The sequence below is a fragment of the Rhinoderma darwinii genome, chromosome 1, assembly GCF_050947455.1.
Source record: "Rhinoderma darwinii isolate aRhiDar2 chromosome 1, aRhiDar2.hap1, whole genome shotgun sequence".
Classification (NCBI taxonomy): Eukaryota; Metazoa; Chordata; class Amphibia; order Anura; family Rhinodermatidae; genus Rhinoderma; species Rhinoderma darwinii.
Genome location: NC_134687.1, coordinates 8268061 through 8294215, shown reverse-complemented (window position 1 = coordinate 8294215; position 26155 = coordinate 8268061). Strand labels below are relative to the sequence as shown.

The following is a 26155-nucleotide window of genomic DNA, read 5'->3' as shown; positions in this document are numbered from 1 at the left end:
GTGTCATTATCCCGTCCCCCAAGTGTCCCTGTATCATTATCCTGTACCCCAAGTGTCAGTGTGTCATTATCCTGTACCCCAAGTGTTAGTGTATAATTATCCTGTACCCCAAGTGTCAGTGTATCATTATCCTGTACCCCAAGTGTCAGTGTATCATTTTCCTGTACCCCAAGTGTCAGTGTATCATTATCCTGTACCCCAAGTGTCAGTGTATCATTATCCTCTACTCCAAGTGTCAGTGTCATTATACTGTACCCCAAATGTCAGTGTATCATTATCCTGTACCCCAAGTGTCAGTGTATCATTATCCTGTACCCCAAGAGTCGGTGTCATTATCCTGTACCCCAAGTGTCCGTGTATCATTATCCTGTACCGCAAGTGTCAGTGTGACATTATCCTGTACCCCAAGTGTCAGTGTATCATTATCCTGTACCCCAAGTGTCAGTGTATCATTATCCTGTACCCCAAGTGTCAGTGTATAATTTTCCTGTACCCCAAGTGTCAGTGTATCATTATCCTGTACCCCAAGTGTCAGTGTATCATTATCCTGTACTCCAAGTGTCAGTGTCATTATACTGTACCCCAAATGTAAGTGTATCATTATTCTGTAGCCCAAGTGTCAGTGTATCATTATCTTGTACCACAAGTGTCAGTGTCTCATTATCCTGTGCCCCAAGTGTCAGTGTATCATTATCCTATACCCCAAGTGTCAGTGTCTCATTATCCTGTACCCCAAGTGTCAGTGTATCATTATCCTGTACCCCAAGTGTCAGTGTATCATTATCCTGTACCCCAAGTATCAGTGTCATTATCCTGTAACCCAAGTGTCAGTGTTTCATTATCCTGTACCCCAAGTGTCAGTGTATCATTATCCTATACCCCAAGTGTCAGTGTATCATTATCCTGTACCCCAAGAGTCAGTGTATCATTATCCTGTAACCCAACTTTCAGTGTATCATTATCCTGTACCCCAAGTGTCAGTGTCATTATCCTGTAACCAAAGTGTCAGTGTCATTATCCTGTACCCCAAGTGTCAGTGTATCATTATCCTGTACCCCAAGTGTCAGTGTATCATTATCCTGTACCCCAAGTGCCAGTGTATCATTATCCTGTACCCCAACTGTCAGTGTATCATTATCCTGTACCCCAACTGTCAGTGTATCATTATCATGTACCCCAAGTGTCAGTGTCATTATCTTGTAACCAAACTGTCAGTGTCATTATCCTGTACCCCAAGTGCCAGTGTCACTATCCTGTACCCCAAGTGTCAGTGTATCATTATCCTGTACCCCAAGTGTCAGTGTATCATTATCCTGTACCCCAACTGTCAGTGTATGATTATCCTGTACCCCAAGTGTCAGTGTCATTATCCTGTAACCAAAGTGTCAGTGTATGATTATCCTGTACCCCAAGTGTCAGTGTATCATTATCCTGTACCCCAAGTGTCAGTGTATCATTATCCTGTACCCCAAGTGTCAGTGTATCATTATCCTGTACCCCAAGTGTCAGTGTATCATTATCCTGTACCCCAACTGTCAGTGTATCATTATCCTGTACCCCAAGTGTCGTATCATTATCCTGTACCCCAAGTGTCAGTGTATCATTATCCTGTACCCCAAGTGTCAGTGTATCATTATCCTGTACCCCAAGTGTCATTGTACCATTATCCTGTACCCCAAGTGTCAGTGTATAATTATCCTGTAACCAAAGTGCCAGTGTCATTATCCTGTACCCCAAGTGCCAGTGTCATTATCCTGTAACCAAAGTGCCAGTGTATCATTATCCTGTACCCCAAGTGTCAGTATCCTGTACCCCAAGTGCCAGTGTCATTATCCTGTACCCCAAGTGTCAGTGTATCATTATCCTGTACCCCAGGTGTCAGTGTCATTATCCTGTACCCCAGTGTCAGTGTATCATTTTCCTGTACCCCAAGTGTCAGTGTCATTATCCTGTACCCCAAGTGTCAGTGTATCATTATCCTGTATTCCAAGTGTCAGTGTCATTATACTGTTCCCCAAGTGTCAGTGTATCATTATTCTGTAGCCCAAGTGTCAGTGTATCATTATCCTGTGCCCCAAGTGTCAGTGTATCATTATCCTATACCCCAAGTGTCAGTGTATCATTATCCTGTACCCCAAGTGTCAGTGTATCATTATCCTGTACCCCAAGTATCAGTGTCATTATCATGTAACCCAAGTGTCAGTGTATCATTATCCTGTACCCCAAGTGTCAGTGTATCATTATCCTGTACCCCAAGTGTCAGTGTATCATTATCCTATACCCCAAGTGTCAGTGTGTCATTATCCTGTACCCCAAGTGGCAGTGTATCATTATCCTGTACCCCAAGTGTCAGCGTATCATTATCCTGTACCCCAAGTATCAGTGTCATTATCCTGTAACCAAAGTGTCAGTGTCATTATCCTGTACCCCAAGTGTCAGTATCATTAGCCTGTACCCCAACTGTCAGTGTATCATTATCCTGTACCCCAACTGTCAGTGTATCATTATCTTGTACCCCAACTGTCAGTGTATCATTATCCTGTACCCCAAGTGTCAGTGTCATTATCCTGTACCCCAAGTGTCAGTGTCATTATCCTGTACCCCAAGTGCCAGTGTCATTATCCTGTACCCCAAGTGTCAGTGTATCATTATCCTGTACCCCAAGTGTCAGTGTCATTATACTGTACCCCAAATGTCAGTGTATCATTATCCTGTACCCCAAGTGTCAGTGTATCATTATCCTGTACCCCAAGTGTCAGTGTCATTATCCTGTACCCCAAGTGTCCGTGTATCATTATCCTGTACCCAAGTGTCAGTGTGTCATTATCCTGTACCCCAAGTGTCAGTGTATCATTATCCTGTACCCCAAGTGTCAGTGTCATTATCCCGTACCCCAAGTGTCCGTGTATCATTATCCTGTACCGCAAGTGTCAGTGTGTCATTATCCTGTACCCCAAGTGTCAGTGTATCATTATCCTGTACCCCAAGTGTCAGTGTATCATTATCCTGTACCCCAAGTGTCAGTGTATCATTTTCCTGTACCCCAAGTGTCAGTGTATCATTATCCTGTACCCCAAGTGTCAGTGTATCATTATCCTGTACTCCAAGTGTCAGTGTCATTATACTGTACCCCAAATGTAAGTGTATCATTATTCTGTAGCCCAAGTGTCAGTGTATCATTATCTTGTACCACAAGTGTCAGCGTATCATTATCCTGTGCCCCAAGTGTCAGTGTATCATTATCCTATACCCCAAGTGTCAGTGTCTCATTATCCTGTACCCCAAGTGTCAGTGTATCATTATCCTGTACCCCAAGTGTCAGTGTATCATTATCCTGTACCCCAAGTATCAGTGTCATTATCCTGTAACCCAATTGTCAGTGTATCATTATCCTGTACCCCAAGTGTCAGTGTATCATTATCCTATACCCCAAGTGTCAGTGTCTCAATATCCTGTACCCCAAGTATCAGTGTCATTATCCTGTACCCCAAGTGTCAGTGTATCATTATCCTGTACCCCAAGTGTCAGTGTATCATTATCCTATACCCCAAGTGTCAGTGTGTCATTATCCTGTACCCCAAGTGACAGTGTATCATTATCCTGTACCCCAAGTGTCAGCGTATCATTATCCTGTACCCCAAGTATCAGTGTCATTATCCTGTAACCCAAGTGTCAGTGTATCATTATCCTGTACCCCAACTGTCAGTGTATCATTATCCTGTACCCCAACTGTCAGTGTATCATTATCCTGTACCCCAAGTGTCAGTGTCATTATCCTGTAACCAAAGTGTCAGTGTCATTATCCTGTACCCCAAGTGTCAGTGTATCATTATCCTGTACCCCAAGTGTCAGTATCATTAGCCTGTACCCCAACTGTCAGTGTATCATTATCCTGTACCCCAACTGTCAGTGTATCATTATCCTGTACCCCAAGTGTCAGTATATCATTATCCTGTACCCCAAGTGTCAGTGTATCATTATCCTGTGCCCCAAGTGTCAGTGTATCATTATCCTATACCCCAGGTGTCAGTGTATCATTATCCTGTACCCCAAGTGTCAGTGTATCATTATCCTGTACCCCAACTGTCAGTGTATCATTATCCTGTACCCCAAGTGTCAGTGTCATTATCCTGTACCCCAAGTGTCAGTGTCATTATCCTGTACCCCAAGTGCCAGTGTCATTATCCTGTACCCCAAGTGTCAGTGTATCATTATCCTGTACCCCAAGTGTCAGTGTATCATTATCCTATACCCCAAGTGTCAGTGTGTCATTATCCTGTACCCCAAGTGTCAGTGTATCATTATCCTGTACCCCAAGTGTCAGTGTATCATTATCCTGTACCCCAAGTATCAGTGTCATTATCCTGTAACCCAAGTGTCAGTGTATCATTATCCTGTACCCCAACTGTCAGTGTATCATTATCCTGTACCCCAAGTGTCAGTGTCATTATCCTTTACCCCAAGTGTCAGTGTATCGTTGTCCTGTACCCCAAGTGTCAGTGTATCATTATCGTGTACCCCAAGTGTCAATGTGTCATTATCCTGTACACCAAGTGTCAGTGTCATTATCCTGTACCCCAAGTGTCAGTGTCATTATCCTGTACCCCAAGTGTCAGTGTATCATTGTCCTGTACGCCAAGTGTCAGTGTATCATTATCCTGTGCCCAAAGTGTCAGTGTGTTATTATCCCGTACCCCAAGTTTCAGTGTATCATTATCCTGTACCCCAAGTGTCAGTGTGTCATTATCCTGTACCCCAAGTGTCAGTGTGTTATTGTCCTGTACCCAAAGTGTCAGTGTGTTATTATCCTGTACCCCAAGTGTCAGTGTGTTATTGTCCTGTACCCAAAGTGTCAGTGTGTTATTATCCTGTACCCCAAGTGTCAGTGTGTTATTGTCCTGTACCCAAAGTGTCAGTGTGTTATTATCCTGTACCCCAAGTGTCAGTGTGTTATTGTCCTGTACCCAAAGTGTCAGTGTGTTATTATCCTGCACCCAAAGTGTCAGTGTGTTATTGTCCTGTACCCCAAGTGTCAGTGTGTCATTATCCTGTACCCCAAGTGTCAGTGTGTTATTGTCCTGTACCCAAAGTGTCAGTGTGTTATTATCCTGCACCCCAAGTGTCAGTGTGTTATTGTCCTGTACCCCAAGTGTCAGTGTATCATTATCCTGTACCCCAAGTGTCAGTGTATCATCATCCTGTACCCCAAGTGTTAGTGTATCGTTGTCCTGTATCCCAAGTCTCAGTGTATCATTATCCTGTACCCCAAGTGTCAGTGAATCGTTGTCCTGTACCCCAAGTGTCAGTGTATCATTATCCTGTACCCCAAGTGTCATTGTATCGTTGTCCTGTACCCCAAGTCTCAGTGTATCATTATCCTGTACCCCAAGTGTCAGTGTCATTATCCTTTACCCCAAGTGTCAGTGTATCGTTGTCCTGTACCCCAAGTGTCAGTGTATCATTATCGTGTACCCCAAGTGTCAATGTGTCATTATCCTGTACACCAAGTGTCAGTGTCATTATCCTGTACCCCAAGTGTCAGTGTCATTATCCTGTACCCCAAGTGTCAGTGTATCATTGTCCTGTACGCCAAGTGTCAGTGTATCATTATCCTGTGCCCAAAGTGTCAGTGTGTTATTATCCCGTACCCCAAGTTTCAGTGTATCATTATCCTGTACCCCAAGTGTCAGTGTGTCATTATCCTGTACCCCAAGTGTCAGTGTGTTATTGTCCTGTACCCAAAGTGTCAGTGTGTTATTATCCTGTATCCCAAGTGTCAGTGTGTTATTGTCCTGTACAAAATGTGTCAGTGTGTTATTATCCTGTACCCCAAGTGTCAGTGTGTTATTGTCCTGTACCCAAAGTGTCAGTGTGTTATTATCCTGTACCCCAAGTGTCAGTGTGTTATTGTCCTGTACCCAAAGTGTCAGTGTGTTATTATCCTGCACCCAAAGTGTCAGTGTGTTATTGTCCTGTACCCCAAGTGTCAGTGTGTCATTATCCTGTACCCCAAGTGTCAGTGTGTTATTGTCCTGTACCCAAAGTGTCAGTGTGTTATTATCCTGCACCCCAAGTGTCAGTGTGTTATTGTCCTGTACCCCAAGTGTCAGTGTGTTATTGCAGTGTGTCCCTAAGATTTTATGTGTTATTCTGGGACCAGTGTAAATGGTTTCTCGTGGTGTCATGGGTCTGCTCGCCCGGGTGTCGTAGTGTTATACGGTGTCATACATCCTATGTACATATGGACATGATACATACATGAAATAGACGGCTATGATGTGCTTTGCCTGACACAGAGCCGGCGCAGTCACACAAGATGTAAGTGCCTGTTGACAGGTTAGCCGCTAATACCCCAGCAGGTGCCTTCCATCGTGCCCGCGTCCGATCATGTCATGTGTTTACTGTATGCTCTGCACAGACGGAGCACTAACTCTCCGGGTCTCCTGAGACGGGCGCCTCATGCCCAGGCTATTAATTTGCACTAATAAAACCAGGGATTTATTCTTCGGACCCCATGATTTGTAGAGTTGTGTCTGCAGCTACGCGGCCCCGACCCTCAAGTCTACTAGACAATTTATAGAACAACGAGCTGTGATAAGCTCAGGATTGCGTGAAAATGTGCGCCCCTCCGACACTCCTAACCCCCCACTGCCCCCCGTGTTTCACCGACACCATATATATCACGTGAAAGACATTTTTATGTCACAGAGGAGTTTAACGGTAGGATGCAGACTTTTTAATTCCACTATAAATTCTCGAAATTTTGGTCTGGGTCCTAGAAAACATACCTGGCTTTTAACACTCAGGATGAATTTTCCAGGGGGCATGAATTACCTTAATTTAGTGTTTGGTACCGAAAATAAATAATAAAGCGCTTGTTTTACGGCTTCGGCAGAGTCAGGTGTTTTCCTTTCCAGTGGTTTCAATCAATTCTTTCATTTACAATAAACATGATATGAAGGGAGCTCTTTGAACGGCCCGGAGTGGCCTGAGGAGGTCGGGCTCGTGTATGGAGAAGGAGGGAGGTGTAGAGAGCTGGGGGAGAAAGAGATGGAAACACTGAGGGGTCTGGAAATGACTGTGTACTGGGACAGAAAAGTTTCCCCAACTTTAAACTTGAGTTCAGAAGACGCATCAAGAAAGTTTCCCTTTCGTGACCGGTGAGTCCGGAGGGTACATAGGAGAGAAACATTTATACAAGGAGGAGAACACCACATGACATTTTCTCCAAAAAAAAAATACAAAAAAGTGAGGAAAAAATAATGTCCATTAGGCCCCTTACACACGACCATGCCCATAATCACTGTCCATGATTACAGGCGCGGACATCCGCCCGCATTGGCGGGCCGTGCTCCCATATAAAGTATAAAAGTAAAAAATAGGATATGTCCTATTTTTGCGGAGCCTTTCTACGGCACGGATATCTTTCCGTAAATATACGAAAAGGTGTCCGTGGCAATAGAAGTGAATGGGTTTGTAATTACGGATGAATTCTATAGTCGTATGCATGGGGCCTTTGTGCAGGACTATATTTTTGATCTATTATTATTTGGGGGATTACAATAAGTATTTACAGAAAGCATATATTCCCTGAGTAGGGGATGCCAAAAAAATTAAAAAAAGGTCGAAGAAAAAACAATATTGTGAAAATCAATGTAAAAAGACAAAGCTTAACCCCCCCAACGGATTATCCCAAGCTGTGGTCGTTCAACAGGAAAAGGACAATAGTTTATAACGAGCACAGATCAGGGCAGCAGTGTGACTGCAGAAAGAGCCTACTGAGTACTCTAGCTCAGGTTAGATCGTGGCTTTAAAACAAGACCAGGATCGGGTCCCTAGCCTCGATCTAGTCCGAGTTAGAGCAGGTTGAAGTGGGAGCAGCATTGCAGCTTTTACTTCAGCCAGTGTGAAGAGCAGGGGACAGTGAGGGACATGCTGACAGCAGTGCAGGGAGGGAAGGAGGATCTGTGATCTTTCTCCTGTCCCTGTATGGCTTCAGGTGACATTAGAGGAGGGGTAACATGAACTTTTGTTCATGTTATCAGCCCCTCTTATCAATCAGAGATCAAAATTGTTCTCTGATTGTCACATATATTATCTAATTTTTAAAATCTCTCATGTCCACCTAATTAGGCTCTTACCCAACCTGACCAAATAAGTCAAATTAAGTATTACTAAAAAAAAACCTAAGTAATTTTTTTTTAAAGAAATAATTTTTTTCCCTTTCACAATGTTTTAGTTTTGATAAAAAAATAATAAATCGAATGAAAAACGACACATAATTGGTATCGCCACATCAGTAACAATCCATACTATGAAATGAACATGTTATTTATATTGCTAAAGTAGTAAAACATAATCAAACATGTATACACTCGGTATTGCCATAATCGTAACAGCCCGTAGTATAAAGTAATCATGAGATTTAAACCGCACGGTGAACGCCATAAAAAATATACCAAAAAACAATGTCAATATTGCAGTTCGTTTTCAATTTCTCAAAAAAATATAAATAAAAGTTCTTCAATGCATTATATGTACCCTATAAAAACCACAACTCCTCTTAGAAAATTCAAGATCTCATACATTTTTTTTTAATGTGTTACGTCCCTTAGGGGTTAAATATATTTAAAGGGTAACTAAACGTTTGACAAACTTCTGACATGTCATAGTGACATGTCAGAAGTTTTGGTTGGTGGGGGTCTGAGCACGGAGACCCCCACCAATCACTAAAACTCGTGTGAGCGCTCAGCCGCTTCATTGCTGTTCGGCTTTTTCCGGAAATGAATGTATCGGAGTACGGGCTCAATAGAAAATCTATGAACTCGTGCTCCGATACATCGATTTCCGGAAAAAGCCAAACAGAGACTGAGTGGCTGAGCGATCACACGAGCTTCGCTTCGTTTTAGCGATCGGTGGGGATCTCAGTGCTCGGACCCCCACCAATCAAAACTTCTGACATGCCACTATGACATGTCAGAAGTTTGTTGAACGTTTACCCTTTAAAGGCTATGAACACTGATAAATGGCAATTTATTTTTAATAAACAGGTCAGTCAGTGTGATTGGTGCAACTTTCTAAATAGTTTTTATTAAAAATGATCTTTACTTTTTTAGATACAGCTGCTCTGTATTCTCTATACAGAGCAGCTGTATCGTTCGCTATGACCTGAGTCTCGCGGACCTGACGGGTTCAGTGACAGCAAGTTCTGCGTGTCACCTGTTATCTATTACATCCAAGTTATGAACTGGTCAGAGACACGCAGGATCCACTGTCACTGGACCCGTCAGTCCCGCGGACCTGACGGGTACAAGATTTAGCGCTAGATACAGCTGCTCTGTATAGAAAATGAAGAGCAGCTGTATCTAAAAAAGTAAAAATATTTTTTTTAATAAAAACTATTTAAAAAAGTTGCACTAATCACACTGACTGACCTGTTTATTAAAAAAAAAATGGTCTTTCAAAGGTTTACATAGCCTTTAAGGTACTAGAGTTAAGCGCCAACTATATTTACTTGAGACATAAATTCAAAATCAATTTTTTTTTAAAAACTTACATTTTCTGGAGGGATTTTCTGATTTTAATATAACTGTTAGGGGGTTAAATGGAGCTGCGCAGTTTAGAAAAACTATTTTCATACACCCTATTAGGGAGTGAATAGAGGGGGGTCCCCTATTCACAATCCTTACCTCTTGGTCAGAGTGGAGTGCAGTTACATAGAGCGTCTCTCTCTCTGGAGGACTGTCCTGCACTACACACACAACCCATTGATATAAATGGACAGTGTGTAATGCTGAAATTCCCCTGTGGTGGCGCTGCAGAGAAACTGAACACTTACTGCCAGGTTTCCCCACCGATTACAGCTAATCACTGGAGGTCCAAGCAGGGGCACACTTGTTGATCTGTTAACTATCAAGGGAACCTTCGAAGAAGTAGGAATCGTATGAAAGCGGAGAACCCTTTAACTCCTTAACGACCGCCCACCCAGACGGTTCAGGTGCTTCGTCTACAGCGACGTCTTTTGGCTCCTGATCTTAGAGCAGCCTGCTGAATACAGCTGGGGTCAGAAAACATTCGGACCCCAGCTGTTTAACTCCTTGATCGCCGTGGTCGGTGACCACGGCATGATCAGAGGGAGCTCCCCTCTTTGTTCTAGTCATCGGAAACCCGGTGACCGGATCGAAGAGCAGGGAATCCCTCCGCAGTCAGCCCTGGGGACCTAGAAAGGCCCCCAGGGCTGTCTGTTCAGTTTGCCTGCTGTTAGGGCGCACCATGTGATGTCATTATGTGATGTGATTATGTGATGTCATAGTGACACAGTATAATGTATTAGTATACAGGAGTATGCGAATACATTATAAGTAGAAAATAAAGTTGAAAGTAAATGGGATTAAAAAAAAAGGAGCAAAAATAAATGGCGCGGGAACGGGATTAAGGGGAGTATGTTCAATTTTTTTTTTGTCCTAATAAAAATGTGAGTGCCATTATCTACAGGGGGTCTCTATCTACAGGGATTGGCTTTATTTACTGGGGGGCTATATGCAGGGATGGGTTATATTGGAGCACTAAAGGGAAAGCACAGGATCAGTACAGGATAAGTAATGTAATGTACGTACACAGTGATTCCGCAAGCAGAATAGTGAGTGCAGCTCTGGAGTATAATACAAGATGTTACTCAGGATCTGTACAGGATAAGTAATGTAATGTATGTTCACAGTGACTCCACCAGCAGAATAGTGAGTGCAGCTCTGGAGTATAATACAGGATAAGTAATGTAATGTATGTACACAGTGACTCCACCAGCAGAATAGTGAGTGCAGCTCTGGAGTATAATACAGGATGTAACTCAGGATCAGTACAGGATAAGTAATGTAATGTATGTACACAGTGACTCCACCAGCAGAATAGTGAGTGCAGCTCTGGAGTATAATACAGGATGTAACTCAGGAGCAGTACAGGATAAGTAATGTAATGTATGTACACAGTGACTCCACCAGCAGAATAGTGAGTGCAGCTCTGGAGTATAATACAGGATAAGTAATGTAATGTATGTACACAGTGACTCCACCAGCAGAATAGTGAGTGCAGCTCTGGAGTATAATACAGGATGTAACTCAGGATCAGTACAGGATAAGTAATGTAATGTATGTACACAGTGACTCCACCAGCAGAATAGTGAGCGCAGCTCTGGAGTATAATACAGGATGTAACTCAGGATCAGTACATGATAAGTAATGTAATGTACGTACACAGTGACTCCACCAGCAGAATAGTGAGTGCAGCTCTGGTGTATAATATAGGATGTAACTCAGGACCAGTACAGGATAAGTAATGTAATGTATGTACACAGTGACTCCACCAGCAGAATAGTGAGTGCAGCTCTAGAGTATAATACAGGATGTAACTCAGGATCAGTACAGGATGAGTAATGTATGTACACAGTGACTCCACCAGCAGAATAGTGAGTGCAGCTCTGGAGTATAATACAGGATGTAACTCAGGATCAGTACAGGATAAGTAATGTATGTACACAGTGACTCCACCAGCAGAATAGTGAGTGCAGCTCTGGGGTATAATACAGGATGTAACTCAGGATCAGCACAGGATAAGTAATGTAATGTATGTACACAGTGACTCCATCAGCAGAATAGTGAGTGCAGCTCTGGAGTATAATACAGGATATAACTCAGGATCAGTACGGGATAAGTAATGTAATGTATGTACACAGTGACTCCACCAGCAGCATAGTGAGTGCAGCTCTGGAGTATAATATAGGATGTAACTCAGGATCAGTACAGGATAAATAATGTAAATGTATGTACAGTGACTTCACCAGCAGAATAGTGAGTGCAGCTCTGGAGTATAATACAGGATATAACTCACTCAGGATCAGTACAGGATAAGTAATGTAATGTATGTACACAGTGACTCCACCAGCAGCATAGTGAGTGCAGCTCTGGAGTATAATATAGGATGTAACTCAGGATCAGTGCAGGATAAGTATTGTAATGTATGTACACAGTGACTCCACCAGCAGAATAGTGAATGCAGCTCTGGAGTATAATATAGGATGTAACTGAGGATCAGTATAGGATAAATAATGTAAATGTATGTACACAGTGACTACACCAGCAGAATAGTGAGCGCAGCTCTGGAATATAATACAGGATGTAACTCAGTATCAGTACAGGATAAGTAATGTAATGTAGGTACACAGTGACTCTACCAGCAGAATAGTGAATGCAGCTCTGGAGTATAATATAGGATGTAACTCAGGATCAGTACAGGATAAGTAATGTAATGTATGTACACAGTGACACCACCAGCAGAATAGTGAGTGCAGCTCTGGAGTATAATACAGGATGTAACTCAGGATCAGTACAGGATAAGTGATGTAATGTATGTACACAGTGACTCCACCAGCAGAATAGTGAGTGCAGCTCTGGAGTATAATACAGGATATAACTTAGGATCAGTACAGGATAAGTAATGTAATGTATGTACACAGTGACTCCACCAACAGAATAGTGAGTGCAGCTCTGGAGTATAATACAGGATATAACTCAGGATCAGTACAGGATAAGTAATATAATGTATGTACACAGTGACTCCTCCAGCAGAATAGTGAGTGCAGCTCTGGAGTATAATACAGGATGTAACTCAGGTAACTTAGGAACTTTTATCACCAATCAAATCAGAAGGCGTGTCACATTTAAGAGGGTCTTTTATTCTCTTCCTAAATGAGCAGGAAGATGAGCGGTTACACATGTAACCCCCTGCATCTAATCAGGTCACTTATCAACCCCGTGACTCAAATGTTTACTAGCCTCTGGATCTCTGAGATTTTTGGTCTCTTCAGTTCTGCTGACGATGTGAATACGTGTGCGTATAGACATAGTGACATGTATGAACTCTGCACATCTAGAACAGATATTATTCGGAGGAGTTGTGTGTCTGTTTATGCATTTTTTTCTACAAAATGTTACGCTTGATGCAAAATGGCATGAAGACATCCAAGAGTGTGAAGTGCTGGGTGGCATTTTCTTAACGTGCCAGGTGTCTATTTTCAGAAAACAGGTGGGTATGAGGGTGTAATATAATTTTTTATTTTATAATTCAGGATTCATTTGTTTAAGGCAAAAGTGTGAAAACTATCCTGAAACCCCTGGCAGCGAAGGTGTTAAATAGCAATAATGGTTGTACTACCTGAGAAACTGTCTTTGTCCATAGGAATGAGGTTCCGGGCTTGGTAGAGATAGCAGCGTAGATGGTAACGGTTCCCATCTGTAAGAGAAAAGCGAGCAGCAGATTACCTGATACACAAACGCCGTGACCCGAACCCAACTCAATACCGCACAAACAATACAATGCCGAAAACAAGAACAATTTAGGATATTTTCTGAAATATTGGTAGAAATCCCCTAGAAAAAGAAGTCATGTGACAAAAGTCAATATATAAGATTATCTGGTAAGTAAAGTAAAAAATAAAAAAATACTCACAATCAAAAATGCAGGATATTGTCGGCCGGTTCACTCCCAAGCTCAGAGTACTCGTGTTTTTTCCATCATCACTTTTGTCGTCGGTTACTCCTCCCTATGATCAGTGGAAAATAACAGTGTGTAACTGGTCCGGAGGGAATCCTGTCATCTGAATATGTAATGCTGGAAAGTCCATAAAGGACTACGCAGAAGGGACTATAAGGATTGTTCACAAATATCATTCAATATTATCAGACTGTGAACTAATAACCCGGAATTATACTATACTCAACACTAAAACCCTGGCATCGCCCTGATCGTATGACCACACTGCACACTTATAACCCGCATTGTCCTGATCGTATGACCACACTGCACACTTATAACCCGCATTGTCCTGATCGTATGACCACACTGCACACTTATAACCCGCATTGTCCTGATCGTATGACCACACTGCACACTTATAACCCGCATTGTCCTGATCGTATGACCACACTGCACACTTATAACCCGCATTGTCCTGATCGTATGACCACACTGCACACTTATAACCCGCATTGTCCTGATCGTATGACCACACTGCACACTTATAACCCGCATTGTCCTGATCGTATGACCACACTGCACACTTATAACTCGCATTGTCCTGATCGTATGACCACACTGCACACTTATAACCCGCATTGTCCTGATCGTATGACCACACTGCACACTTATAACCCGCATTGTCCTGATCACATGACCACACTGCACACTAATAACCCGCATTGTCCTGATCACATGACCACACTGCACACTTATAACCCGCATTGTCCTGATCGTATGACCACACTGCACACTTATAACCCGCATTGTACTGATCGTATGACCACACTGCACACTTATAACCCGCATTGTCCTGATCGTATGACCACACTGCACACTTATAACCCGCATTGTCCTGATCGTATGACCACACTGCACACTTATAACCCGCATTGTCCTGATCACATGACCACACTGCACACTAATAACCCGCATTGTCCTGATCACATGACCACACTGCACACTAATAACCCGCATTGTCCTGATCACATGACCACACTGCATACTAATAACCCGCATTGTCCTGATCACATGACCACACTGCATACTAATAACCCGCATTGTCCTGATCACATGACCACACTGCACACTTATAACCCGCATTGTCCTGATCGTATGACCACACTGCACACTTATAACCCGCATTGTCCTGATCGTATGACCACACTGCACACTTATAACCCGCATTGTCCTGATCACATGACCACACTGCACACTAATAACCCGCATTGTCCTGATCACATGACCACACTGCACACTTATAACCCGCATTGTCCTGATCGTATGACCACACTGCACACTTATAACCCGCATTGTCCTGATCACATGACCACACTGCACACTTATAACCCGCATTGTCCTGATCGTATGACCACACTGCACACTAATAACCCGCATTGTCCTGATCACATGACCACACTGCATACTAATAACCCGCATTGTCCTGATCGTATGACCACACTGCACACTTATAACCCGCATTGTCCTGATCGTATGACCACACTGCACACTTATAACCCGCATTGTCCTGATCACATGACCACACTGCACACTTATAACCCGCATTGTCCTGATCACATGACCACACTGCACACTAATAACCCGCATTGTCCTGATCACATGACCACACTGCATACTAATAACCCGCATTGTCCTGATCACATGACCACACTGCATACTAATAACCCGCATTGTCCTGATCACATGACCACACTGCACACTAATAACCCGCATTGTCCTGATCACATGACCACACTGCACACTAATAACCCGCATTGTCCTGATCACATGACCACACTGCACACTTATAACCCGCATTGTCCTGATCGTATGACCACACTACACACTTATAACCCGCATTGTCCTGATCACATGACCACACTGCACACTAATAACCCGCATTGTCCTGATCACATGACCACACTGCACACTAATAACCCGCATTGTCCTGATCTTATGACCACACTGCACACTAATAACCCACATTGTCCTGATCACATGACCACACTGCACACTTATAACCCGCATTGTCCTGATCGTATGACCACACTGCACACTTATAACCCGCATTGTCCTGATCACATGACCACACTGCACACTAATAACCCGCATTGTCCTGATCACATGACCACACTGCACACTTATAACCCGCATTGTCCTGATCGTATGACCACACTGCACACTTATAACCCGCATTGTCCTGATCACATGACCACACTGCACACTAATAACCCGCATTGTCCTGATCGTATGACCACACTGCACACTAATAACCCGCATTGTCCTGATCGTATGACCACACTGCACACTAATAACCCGCATTGTCCTGATCTTATGACCACACTGCACACTAATAACCCGCATTGTCCTGATCGTATGACCACACTGCACACTAATAACCCGCATTGTCCTGATCACATGACCACACTGCACACTAATAACCCGCATTGTCCTGATCGTATGACCACACTGCACACTAATAACCTGCACTGTCCTGAACGTATGACCACACTGCACACTAATAACCTGCATTGTTCTGATCACATGACCACACTGCACACTAATAACCCGCATTGTCCTGATCACATGACCACACTGCACACTAATAACCCGCATTGTCCTGATCACATGACCACACTGCACACTAATAACCCGCATTGTCCTGATCACATGACCACACTGCACACTTATAACCCGCATTGTCCTGATCGTATGACCACACTGCATACTAATAACCCGCATTATTCTGATCACATGACCACACTGCACACTAATAACCCGCATTGTCCTGATCGTATGACCACACTGCACACTAATAACCCGCATTGTCCTGATCACATGACCACACTGCACACTAATAACCCGCATTGTCCTGATCGTATGACCACACTGCACACTAATAACCTGCACTGTCCTGAACGTATGACCACACTGCACACTAATAACCCGCATTGTTCTGATCACATGACCACACTGCACACTAATAACCCGCATTGTCCTGATCACATGACCACACTGCACACTAATAACCCGCATTGTCCTGATCACATGACCACACTGCACACTAATAACCCGCATTGTCCTGATCACATGACCACACTGCACACTTATAACCCGCATTGTCCTCATCGTATGACCACACTGCATACTAATAACCCGCATTATTCTGATCACATGACCACACTGCATACTGATAAACCGCATTGTCCTGATCACATGACCACACTGCATACTAATAACCCGCATTATTCTGATCACATGACCACACTGCATACTGATAAACCGCATTGTCCTGATCACATGACCACACCGCACACTAATAACCCGCATTGTCCTGATCGTATGACCACACTGCACACTTATAACCCGCATTGTCCTGATCGTATGACCACACTGCACACTAATAACCCACATTGTCCTGATCACATGACCACACTGCATACTAATAATCCGCATTGTTCTGATCACATGACCACACTGCATACTGATAAACCGCATTTTCCTGATCACATGACCACACCGCACACTAATAACCCGCATTGTCCTGATCACATGACCACACTGCACACTAATAACCCACATTGTCCTGATCACATGACCACACTGCACACTAATAACCCGCATTGTCCTGATCACATGACCACACTGCACACTAATAACCACCTACACTGATCACATGACCACACTGCACACTTATAACCCTGCACTGACCTAATCACATGACATCACCTGATCACTGCACACTTTTACCCCAGCCTAGCCATGATTATATTGCCAGATTACATCGTACACAGCACACAATTGTAATTATTTTTCTCAGTGCAATCACATGTGTTACGCATTGGCCTACAGACTACATCTGCTGTACTATATCAGTGTTATATACAAGACCTCCTCTGTAAACGACTCTGAAGTAAATGGATGTTTGAACATTCAATGCGGTTTTTCGCTATGTAAATAATCAGAGATAATAAGATGTAAATTACATTTTCCCTGCGGCGTGTCGGAAGCTTTTTACCGGTGACTAGTTTATTTAATCTGAAGCCCTGATAGCAGAAAAAGTCACTGAGGAGCCTTCTGTGAGGCGTCAACGTGACACCTACACATATTGTGAGGGAGGTGACACATGCCACAGCTGGTTCTCCGCAGGCTCCAGAGATGGCTGCCACAAGACGTAGGTGGTCCATACCAATCCTGCCTGCTTTGTGTAACACTCCCGGGGCACTGGTCCAATTCCTATCACACTGCGCCCTTGGCAAACTTGTGGTGTGTCAGCCGAGTGACAGCTCAGGAGATGTGGTCATAGACCAAAACACTGTGCAAGGATGGAGAAGAAGCATGCATGGGAGATGTTTGGAAAGAACAGCCTGGTTGGGTCACTTTCAGCAGCAGAACAACAGGTCCACCAAGCTTTTGAGCATCATGAAAATAACACATGACGCAATTAATGGAAGGTGTTGGCAAGTACCCCCATCATTGTGGAACTACTGGTCGGAGTCCTCTAGCCAACCAGTAAAAGATGAGTTGTTGCAGTTGACAATCACCTACCATTTGCCTCTTGAACCAGCTATGGCAATGCTTCTCAGACTGTGGCATGGATCTTGACCCATGTCAACCCCTTCTATACTTTTATAACATGTCAATCTGACAGGTCAAAAAAGTCAGAACGGTGGTTGTACGACCTCTGGGACCTCCATCATTGCCAAGAACGAGGGGCTCATTTGGCTATTTCCGACACCCCAACTCAAGATTATGGAGAGGATCTCCACATACGCATCCTGCTCTCCAGCTGGGAACAAGGACAGGTTCTAAAAGTTAAAAAGGGGTTATCGTAGGGCTTGCCCTTTAACTGGTCAGGCACCCCACAGTTCTAAATACGTCATGGTACGTCATGCCACCCAAGCATCTCAGATTCCGCTCCTTGTCCTGGTGGATGCCCTTCATCCATGAAGACATTCTCCTGTGTAGATTAGCACAAGAGCAGAACATTTTAGAAGCCTATTGTAAGTTCCTTCCTGCGGCAGAAGAGGCAGAGGAGTAACCTGAAGCTTCTATGCAAAATCTGTAACAGACGCCCCTCCTAGCTGGTGGCATTGATAATATTGGTGTTATGTGGCAGAGGGTGTCTCTTTGCCCCCTCAGACATGAGGGCCCATGGGCAAATGCGAGCTCGGCACCCTTTATAGTTAACCACTGGGCAGGAATGGGGAAAGGTAAATGCTGTGCTAATGGGGGGCACAGTGGCTTTTACTGGGGCCACTGAGGACAGCACTTTGGGCGTTGTGGCGGATTCTGGTGCACCATGGCCCACACCGGAGGCTTTTTGGCTTTGGCATGAATTCTGACCACTGCGGAGACCCTGATATCACTGCGGTTTGACTGGTGAGGCCCAGGAGGAGAAAGTTTGAGAAACATAGATTCTAAGGGGTAGTAAATTTGCCATCATGGTGGGGTGACATGCTGGCCTCCATCTATAAGGCATAGTGAGCATTCAACAACTGCTATCTGATAGTAAAAATAGTCCCTTCCAATCTTATCATGGTTGTACATGGAGAGGTTAAAGGCTCCTATTAACGCACATAATGGCCCACATTAACTAAGACTGGAGGTTTTACGTCTGACTAAGTCTAGAAGTAGTTTGAGTTGCGCCAAATGTATTCAAAGGTGCACTTTTTGGTGCATTTTTACCTGTTACGACAACGAGGAAATGAAATCTACTTTTTATTTCCCCCTTTCATTATCCTGGACATGCCCAATGGGCCAACTCATGGTACAGACCGCGAATCGTGCCCTTTAAATGAGATTTCTTTGCATTCTTAAATTAGAAAATAATGACTCCATCACAGTCCAACAACCAATGCAGCCTATGAACAGACATGTCGGCATCAATTGGACCCTACACTGCTGCCCCTGATTGCAAAGTTATCATAACAAAGTCAACGCATAAAGAACTAATTTATTCCTGACCATGCAACCGGTCCATAGAGAGAACTAATACTGCAGGTACCATGCCAGAAAAACACTAGCCAAGATTGCTTACATTCTGGTTACAATACACGGCATTATCCATCCTTGGCCCGCCATGCCCCGTGTGTGGCCTGGGCAATAAGTCATAGAGATTGAAGAGAGGAAGAATTTCTGGGTCATTTCATGCTATAATGCCTGTGATATACTGCTCACACCGGCTGTGATGTATTTAACAGCATGGCGGGCAGTGTTAAAAGTTCACTGTTCAATAAATGAAGTATGAAGAATAAGGCCAAGCGGAGAGGATCATGGGGGTGAGGACCTGTCCAATGTAAGCACATTAGGAAATGTGACACATCCACAACCAGAATGACTCTTACATGCCCAGAGCCGAGAGACTGGAGATTTAGTAGAGAGTCCCTTAGAGTCTAGAGTTCTGCGTCAGATGATGATTGGACCTGGAAGCTTTTCGACGGGGGTTTGTATATTATTCATTTAACGTCAGTCTTTGTATCTTTACTTTTCACCAGTCAATGATCTTTAAAAATAGCAATAAGTGGTTCATGAAACGACACGGGATGTTTGAGTTTTTCCAAAAATTACTTATGGAAGGTTTGGTGGAAACGACTTTAAACAAACAGAAGGACAATTACCGGGAAGTTCATACAACACTGGATCCCAGTGTCATTACTAGTAAGGAAGTTTAACCCTCTGCTGCCACTGGAAGACTGTTTTTAACATGTAGCTTGGCACTTTACAGGTTAAATCTACATATAATCTTCAGTCCCCCCCTATGTAAAGGCTCTCAGTGACATCAGGGAAATATTGTCCCTGATGACATCACAACAGATAATTCCTGTGATGTCATTGTGGCAATATTTCCCTGATGTCACTGAGAGCCTTTATATAGGATGACATGAAGATTATATATAGATTTAGGTTTGCTTCACACGGCCGTGTTCGGACCATGAGATACGGACTGTATGTGGGCTGTATTTCCCGGACCGGATATAGTTCAGGGAAACGGACTCCTAGCATCATAGTCATCCATGACACTGTGATTCACTGCCTCCCCGCAAGACTACCGTCCCATACTAAAAAAAAACATGATTACAGTATGGGACAGTATTCCCTCGGAAAGTCAGGGACTACTAGCATCATACATAACATTGATGCTGGGAACTCCGACTCCCTGAACTATGTACGGTCCAGGAAATACGACCGACACACGGTCCGTATCCAGCCTTGTAAATCAAGCCTAAATCTATATATAACCTTCATGTCATCCTATATAAAGGCTCTCAGTGACATCAGGGAAATATTGCCACAATGACATCACAGGAATTATCTGTTGTGATGTCATTGGGACAATATTTCCCTGATGTCACTGAGAGCCTTTACATAGGGGGGACTGAAGATTATATGTAGATTTAACCTGTAAAGTGCCAAGCTACATGTTTAAAACAGTCTTCCAGAGGCAGCAGAGGGTTAAACTTCCTTACTAGTAATGACACTGGGATCCAGTGTTGTATGAACTTCCCGGTAATTGTCCTTCTATTTGTTTAAAGTAGTTTCCACCAAACCTTCCATAAGTAATTTTTGGAAAAACTCAAACATCCCGTGTCGTTTCATGAACCACTTATTGCTATTTTTAAAGATCAATGACTGGTGAAAAGTAAAGATACAAAGACTGACGTTAAATGAATAATATACAAACCCCGTCGAAAAGCTTCCAGGTCCAATCATCATCTGACGCAGAACTCTAGACTCTAAGGGACTCTCTACTAAATCTCCGGTCTCTCGGCTCTGGGCATGTAAGAGTCATTCTGGTTGTGGCTGTGTCACATTTCCTAATGTGCTTACATTGGACAGGTCCTCACCCCCATGATCCTCTCCGCTTGGCCTTATTCTTCATGCTCTCCTTCATTGATGCAGCACTATTCTTCCCGCCAAGTCTGACGGTATCTGCGATTGAACAATTGAGGTTTTAATATGTGGGTTGTTATGTACATAGAACCCAATTGGGGAAAACAGTGGTAAAAACGTGTTGTGTGAAGAGAAATTTCTAAAATACCCTTCCCTACAGTATAGCATCTGGTCTTTGTCGCAAAATAGGTCAGCGGCCAAAACACACCAAACCGGTGCATGTATGGCTGCGTACCCTTAAGGTGACCATAACCAGACAGATTTCACTATCATAGTAGGTCGGTCAGGTGTCTACCCAACCTTGGACCCTATGGGTGCTGGACACCATCCTTCCATTTTCTCCAATGAGATTTCCGACTTCTTGGGAAATCTTATTGAGCTAAACCGCCATTAAATCCCCTTCAGGACCCGTTCAATGCACCGGAATGTAAAATCTGGGAGTGTATGGCACACTTATCCATTGAGCGATTACTTCGTTTATATTAGCTTGGATGTCATATTATTTAACAGTAGGACATGTAGGTGATGGCAGATATTATGGTGGAATCAGATGTGAATCAATTCTCAGGAAGAACTGGGATTGCTCCACACACCAACCCACCACAAGCATTGACAGATCATCATCACAGTCGGCTGGTGAGGTGTCCGCACTTCCCTAGACCCCATGACTGCTGAATCCCATCCTTTTTTGTTCTCCAAGAAGATATTCTAACAGGTTTGAAAATGTATTCAGGCTAACCTTAACTCTTTCATCCCTTTAAGGACACATTCGGAATAGTGGGATGTGAAATCGGGTTGTGTATGGCATCTTATCCACTAACCAGTTAGGCTGTGGTTTCCATTTATAATGAAAACCCCAATGCAGTGCCAGATCCGTCATATGATGGATACCAATGGCGCATGATGGCCCCCATTGACTTATAATGGGGTCCATCAGGTTCTGTCGTGGTGTGTGTGTGTCACGTGTGTTAGCACTATTCTTCTCATCAAATCTGACGGAATCTGGGAAAGAGGCTCTGAACGGAGAGTCCTACACAGATGTAACATAGAGCCTTAGCTTGTTAAGGTTTATTATTTCCAAAGTGCCGGATCCGTCATACAACAGATACCAAGGGTGTCCGACGGACTCCATTGACTCAAAATGGGGTTCGGTTGGGTTCCGTCTTGGTGTCCATCGTTTTGAAGAGAAAATTAAAGTTATTCTCAAGACCCCGAACTGAGCCAGCTAAGGCACATGTGAACAGAGACTTCATTTAAATCCTAATAGCTGGAATGTCACAGTGGGACATGTAGGTATGTATCGGGGTAAAATTAGACCGGCACCAATTCTCAAAAAGACCTCATAAACGAAGACCTCATTCTCCTCACACCAAGTCACCAAAACCAAAAGACAGATCACAATCACAGTAGTCCGATAAGGCGTCTACTCCTCCCTAAACCCCATGATTGCGGAGTTCCATCCTTTTTTCCAAGATTTTCCTGCATTTTTCTTAAAAATCTATCCCTCCTAAACTGAGATCGTCAGGTAGAACATTTAGGTATGCATCACTATAAAATCAGGTTTGACCCGATTACCAGAACGACAACGAATTGAGATTGCTCCTCACACCAAACCTCCGGAGCAGCTACCAGAAGCCTCGCTCTCTGTGCGGAGAAGGGAAAGAACTTACAGAGCCAGGCTAAGTAGAAAATAACAAGAGAGAAATGTTTTTTCTATATTTCAGCCAGACCACTGGCAAATCCCAGCCGTCCCGCGGTGTTACGAGAGATAACCTTTTCCACTAACACTGACAGAAACGGATATTAAGCAATCACCAGATCTGGCAAGACTTATGGAGAAAGGTTAAGAAGATCGACCAAAGGACATTTTTTATTCGTTATTTTCCCTGGACCAATAATGCTTCTTGGTAAAGGATCCCCGTTATTTGGCACAGGCAGCAGGCAATGGAATGAGTTGGGATTTGTGGTTTCTATGAGGGGTCTCTGATGAAGGACCTGTTATACACAGTAGTACATTGTGGCCCGAGGTCATGTCCTCCTGGCGAATCTATAAAGCCACCGGAATGCACATGGCCTCATGCAGAGAACATGATCTGCCTCTATTTTTGCTCACTAGGCTCGGAACCATTGGAACAACTGAGCATCGATCATGCACTGAGGGTTCTGTCTGGTCTCGTCTCGAATATTTATGAATAAATCTAAGGAGTGAATTATTTTTCAGCTTCTCTGCTACACAATATGTCCCTTATACCCAACTCATAGAGATACCACATACAGTTTCTTATTCCTCTACTCGTTTCGCCTGAATGATTTCTCATGCCGTCATGTTGCCGTCATACTTCAAATATTATGTGCAGCATTGTGAGGTAGTGTATTGTATAGCAAAAAGGACTTTCTGGGACCACTTCTGTATATTTATCTACACATAGACCGGAAATATTTGCCATCAACACAGACACACGTCCCCACTCACAGGATAGGACTGAGAAAGAGCGTCTCTCGCTCTGGAGGACCTGACCGGTCCTGCATCACACAGACAATCTGTTGATATGAATGGACACTGTGTAATGCTTCATTTCTCCTGTGGTGGCGCTGCAGGGAAATTGAACACTTACTGCCAGGTTTCTCCAACTGATCGCTGGGGGTGGGGTCACTTTGTAATCTGCTTATTTTCGAGGAATCCTCATAACATGTCGGGATTGTCCAAAGCGAGATCCCCTTCTTTCCAATATATATTTGAGAATTTCTAATCATTTAACTCCCCAATGTAACATGGCTTCAAAGGCGGAGGATTACCTTAATGATCTTACCAACAAGAAAGCAATTACTCTCCACTTACCAGAGATCCCTCTAAAGCAAAAACAGCCGCCGCTCCCGTCTGTTCCAGGGGCTCCATACGTCGCCTCCATCGCCGCCTGCGGAAGCTGTCTGTCTTGCGATACTTTAGATGAAAACGCCATCCAAATAGAGAGGCGTATTCCCAGCCTTCACTCTCAGACTCGTCAGGCTTGTGCTAAGAGTAAGAACAAAGTCGTTAACATGGCTACTAGGATTAGTCTCCCGGCTACGACTATTATAATGTGTACATTTCAGAAAAGGACGAGAGACGTCTCAACGAATAATCTTCATGACTGCAAAGAAGTTTGAATTTGATCTTAAATGTATATGTAATTTTTACTTTGCGCGTTCCCGGGCCCAGAGGCTGACAAAAACGTATCTTAGTCTAAATTTTTTCTACGTTCATCAGCTGAATTTAGGTTTGATGAACGATCCAACCAATGTTTGGCCCCAAATGCTTACATTTCGAGGATAATACCATCTGATATTTTCTTGGGGGTGTTGTTAGACTGTCTAGGAGCTTAAAGGGGGTGTTCCATGGGGGTGTAACTCTTTTTATCTCTGCTCGATTAGGACACAGCTAGGATCGGTGATTCCAACATGACTGTATTTCAACACACTGCAGCTCGGCTTGTTCAGATTGGCTCCTGTGTATAAGCACAAGCTCTGCAGGAAGTGTATGGAAAGCTGAATTACATTACAGCAAGGACAGAAAGATTATAATCTATAAGTAAGTAAACCAGAAAAAGAGAACAGGTAACTGCCGCTCCACATATATAAATATACAGTTATATATAATATATATACTCTATATATCAACCTGCTTTAAAGGTTGGACATAAATGGTACAATTTTTGATACAAGTAGTGGAAGATTTAAAGAATTCTCCATACTTGGCCCGATTTGGCCCTGATCCGAGCAGTATTTCGATATCCTTTGCTATAAAGATAGAACATGACAGGTTCATATGGTGGGAATTCTCATACCGGTGCCTCGTCCCATCTATATCTTTCTCAGTGAGATATATATATATATATCATAGTCTTACAAAAACTTGAAAGTACAATATGTAGTCCAACCAATGGAGCAGACTTCCATCAGTAGGAACACAGGTGTGTTAAGCTGTGGAGATTTTGATTGGCGGGTCCCCTTTAAGAGGTTTTTACCTCCGTGACTCTTGCTGATTGCCCCAAGGGTCACATATTTTGGGTGGCTCTAGCGCCCCCTATAAAATGCTACTATCCATAGATCTATTACTCTTTGGACCCCTGCAGTATTGAATTATACCAATTACATAATAATCCGATATATTTTATACATTGGGTCAAATTTATGAAGACGGAAACCATCCGAGGGTGAAGACCACTCATCGATCCGCGGTAACTCAGAGGTTAACACCGTGTAACTATAGGGAGCGCAGAGGATGCAGTCCTGGATACTGAGGGATCCGGAAAGTGCCCAGTAGAAGAAGTGAATGTTGATATGTTGGGGCCATGTCAGGCAATGTTCCTCCTGCTTCGTGTGAACACAGCCTTAGAGATTTTGACCTGGTGCCCCAGAGCTTCGGGTTACGCCTCTGGTCCACACCGTTTCCTTGAATGACTGGGGTCCTGGGTTCAAATCCAACCAGGAGTTTGTATGTCCTCCAGGTTCTCCGATTTCCTCCCACAATCCAAAAACACAATGATAGATGAATTATCTTCCTATGGAATTGCCCCTAGTCTGTGAATAGGGAAATTAGATTGTAAGCTCTGGGGACGAGGACTGATGACAATCTTTGTACGTTCTGAATGGTGGATCGGCCTAGTGATGCAGCCACATGGGCGCAGAGACTGTGTAGATAACTGGGGTAGAGCCA

The 26155-nt window shown here is 43.5% G+C and overlaps 1 protein-coding gene across 4 annotated transcripts in view; it reads right to left on the bottom strand.

Annotated features, from left to right (window-relative positions):
• Nucleotides 1-26155, bottom strand: part of DYSF (dysferlin) — a 317692-nt gene that overhangs the window by 130038 nt on the left and 161499 nt on the right. For all 4 annotated transcript variants that reach the window (XM_075855618.1, XM_075855599.1, XM_075855606.1 and 1 more), the window contains exons 30-32: nt 24299-24472; nt 13501-13594; nt 13207-13284 (exon numbers count right to left, since the gene is read on the bottom strand). In XM_075855618.1, coding sequence (XP_075711733.1) covers nt 13207-13284; nt 13501-13594; nt 24299-24472 — 346 coding nt within the window. The remainder of the gene's footprint in view (nt 1-13206; nt 13285-13500; nt 13595-24298; nt 24473-26155) is intronic.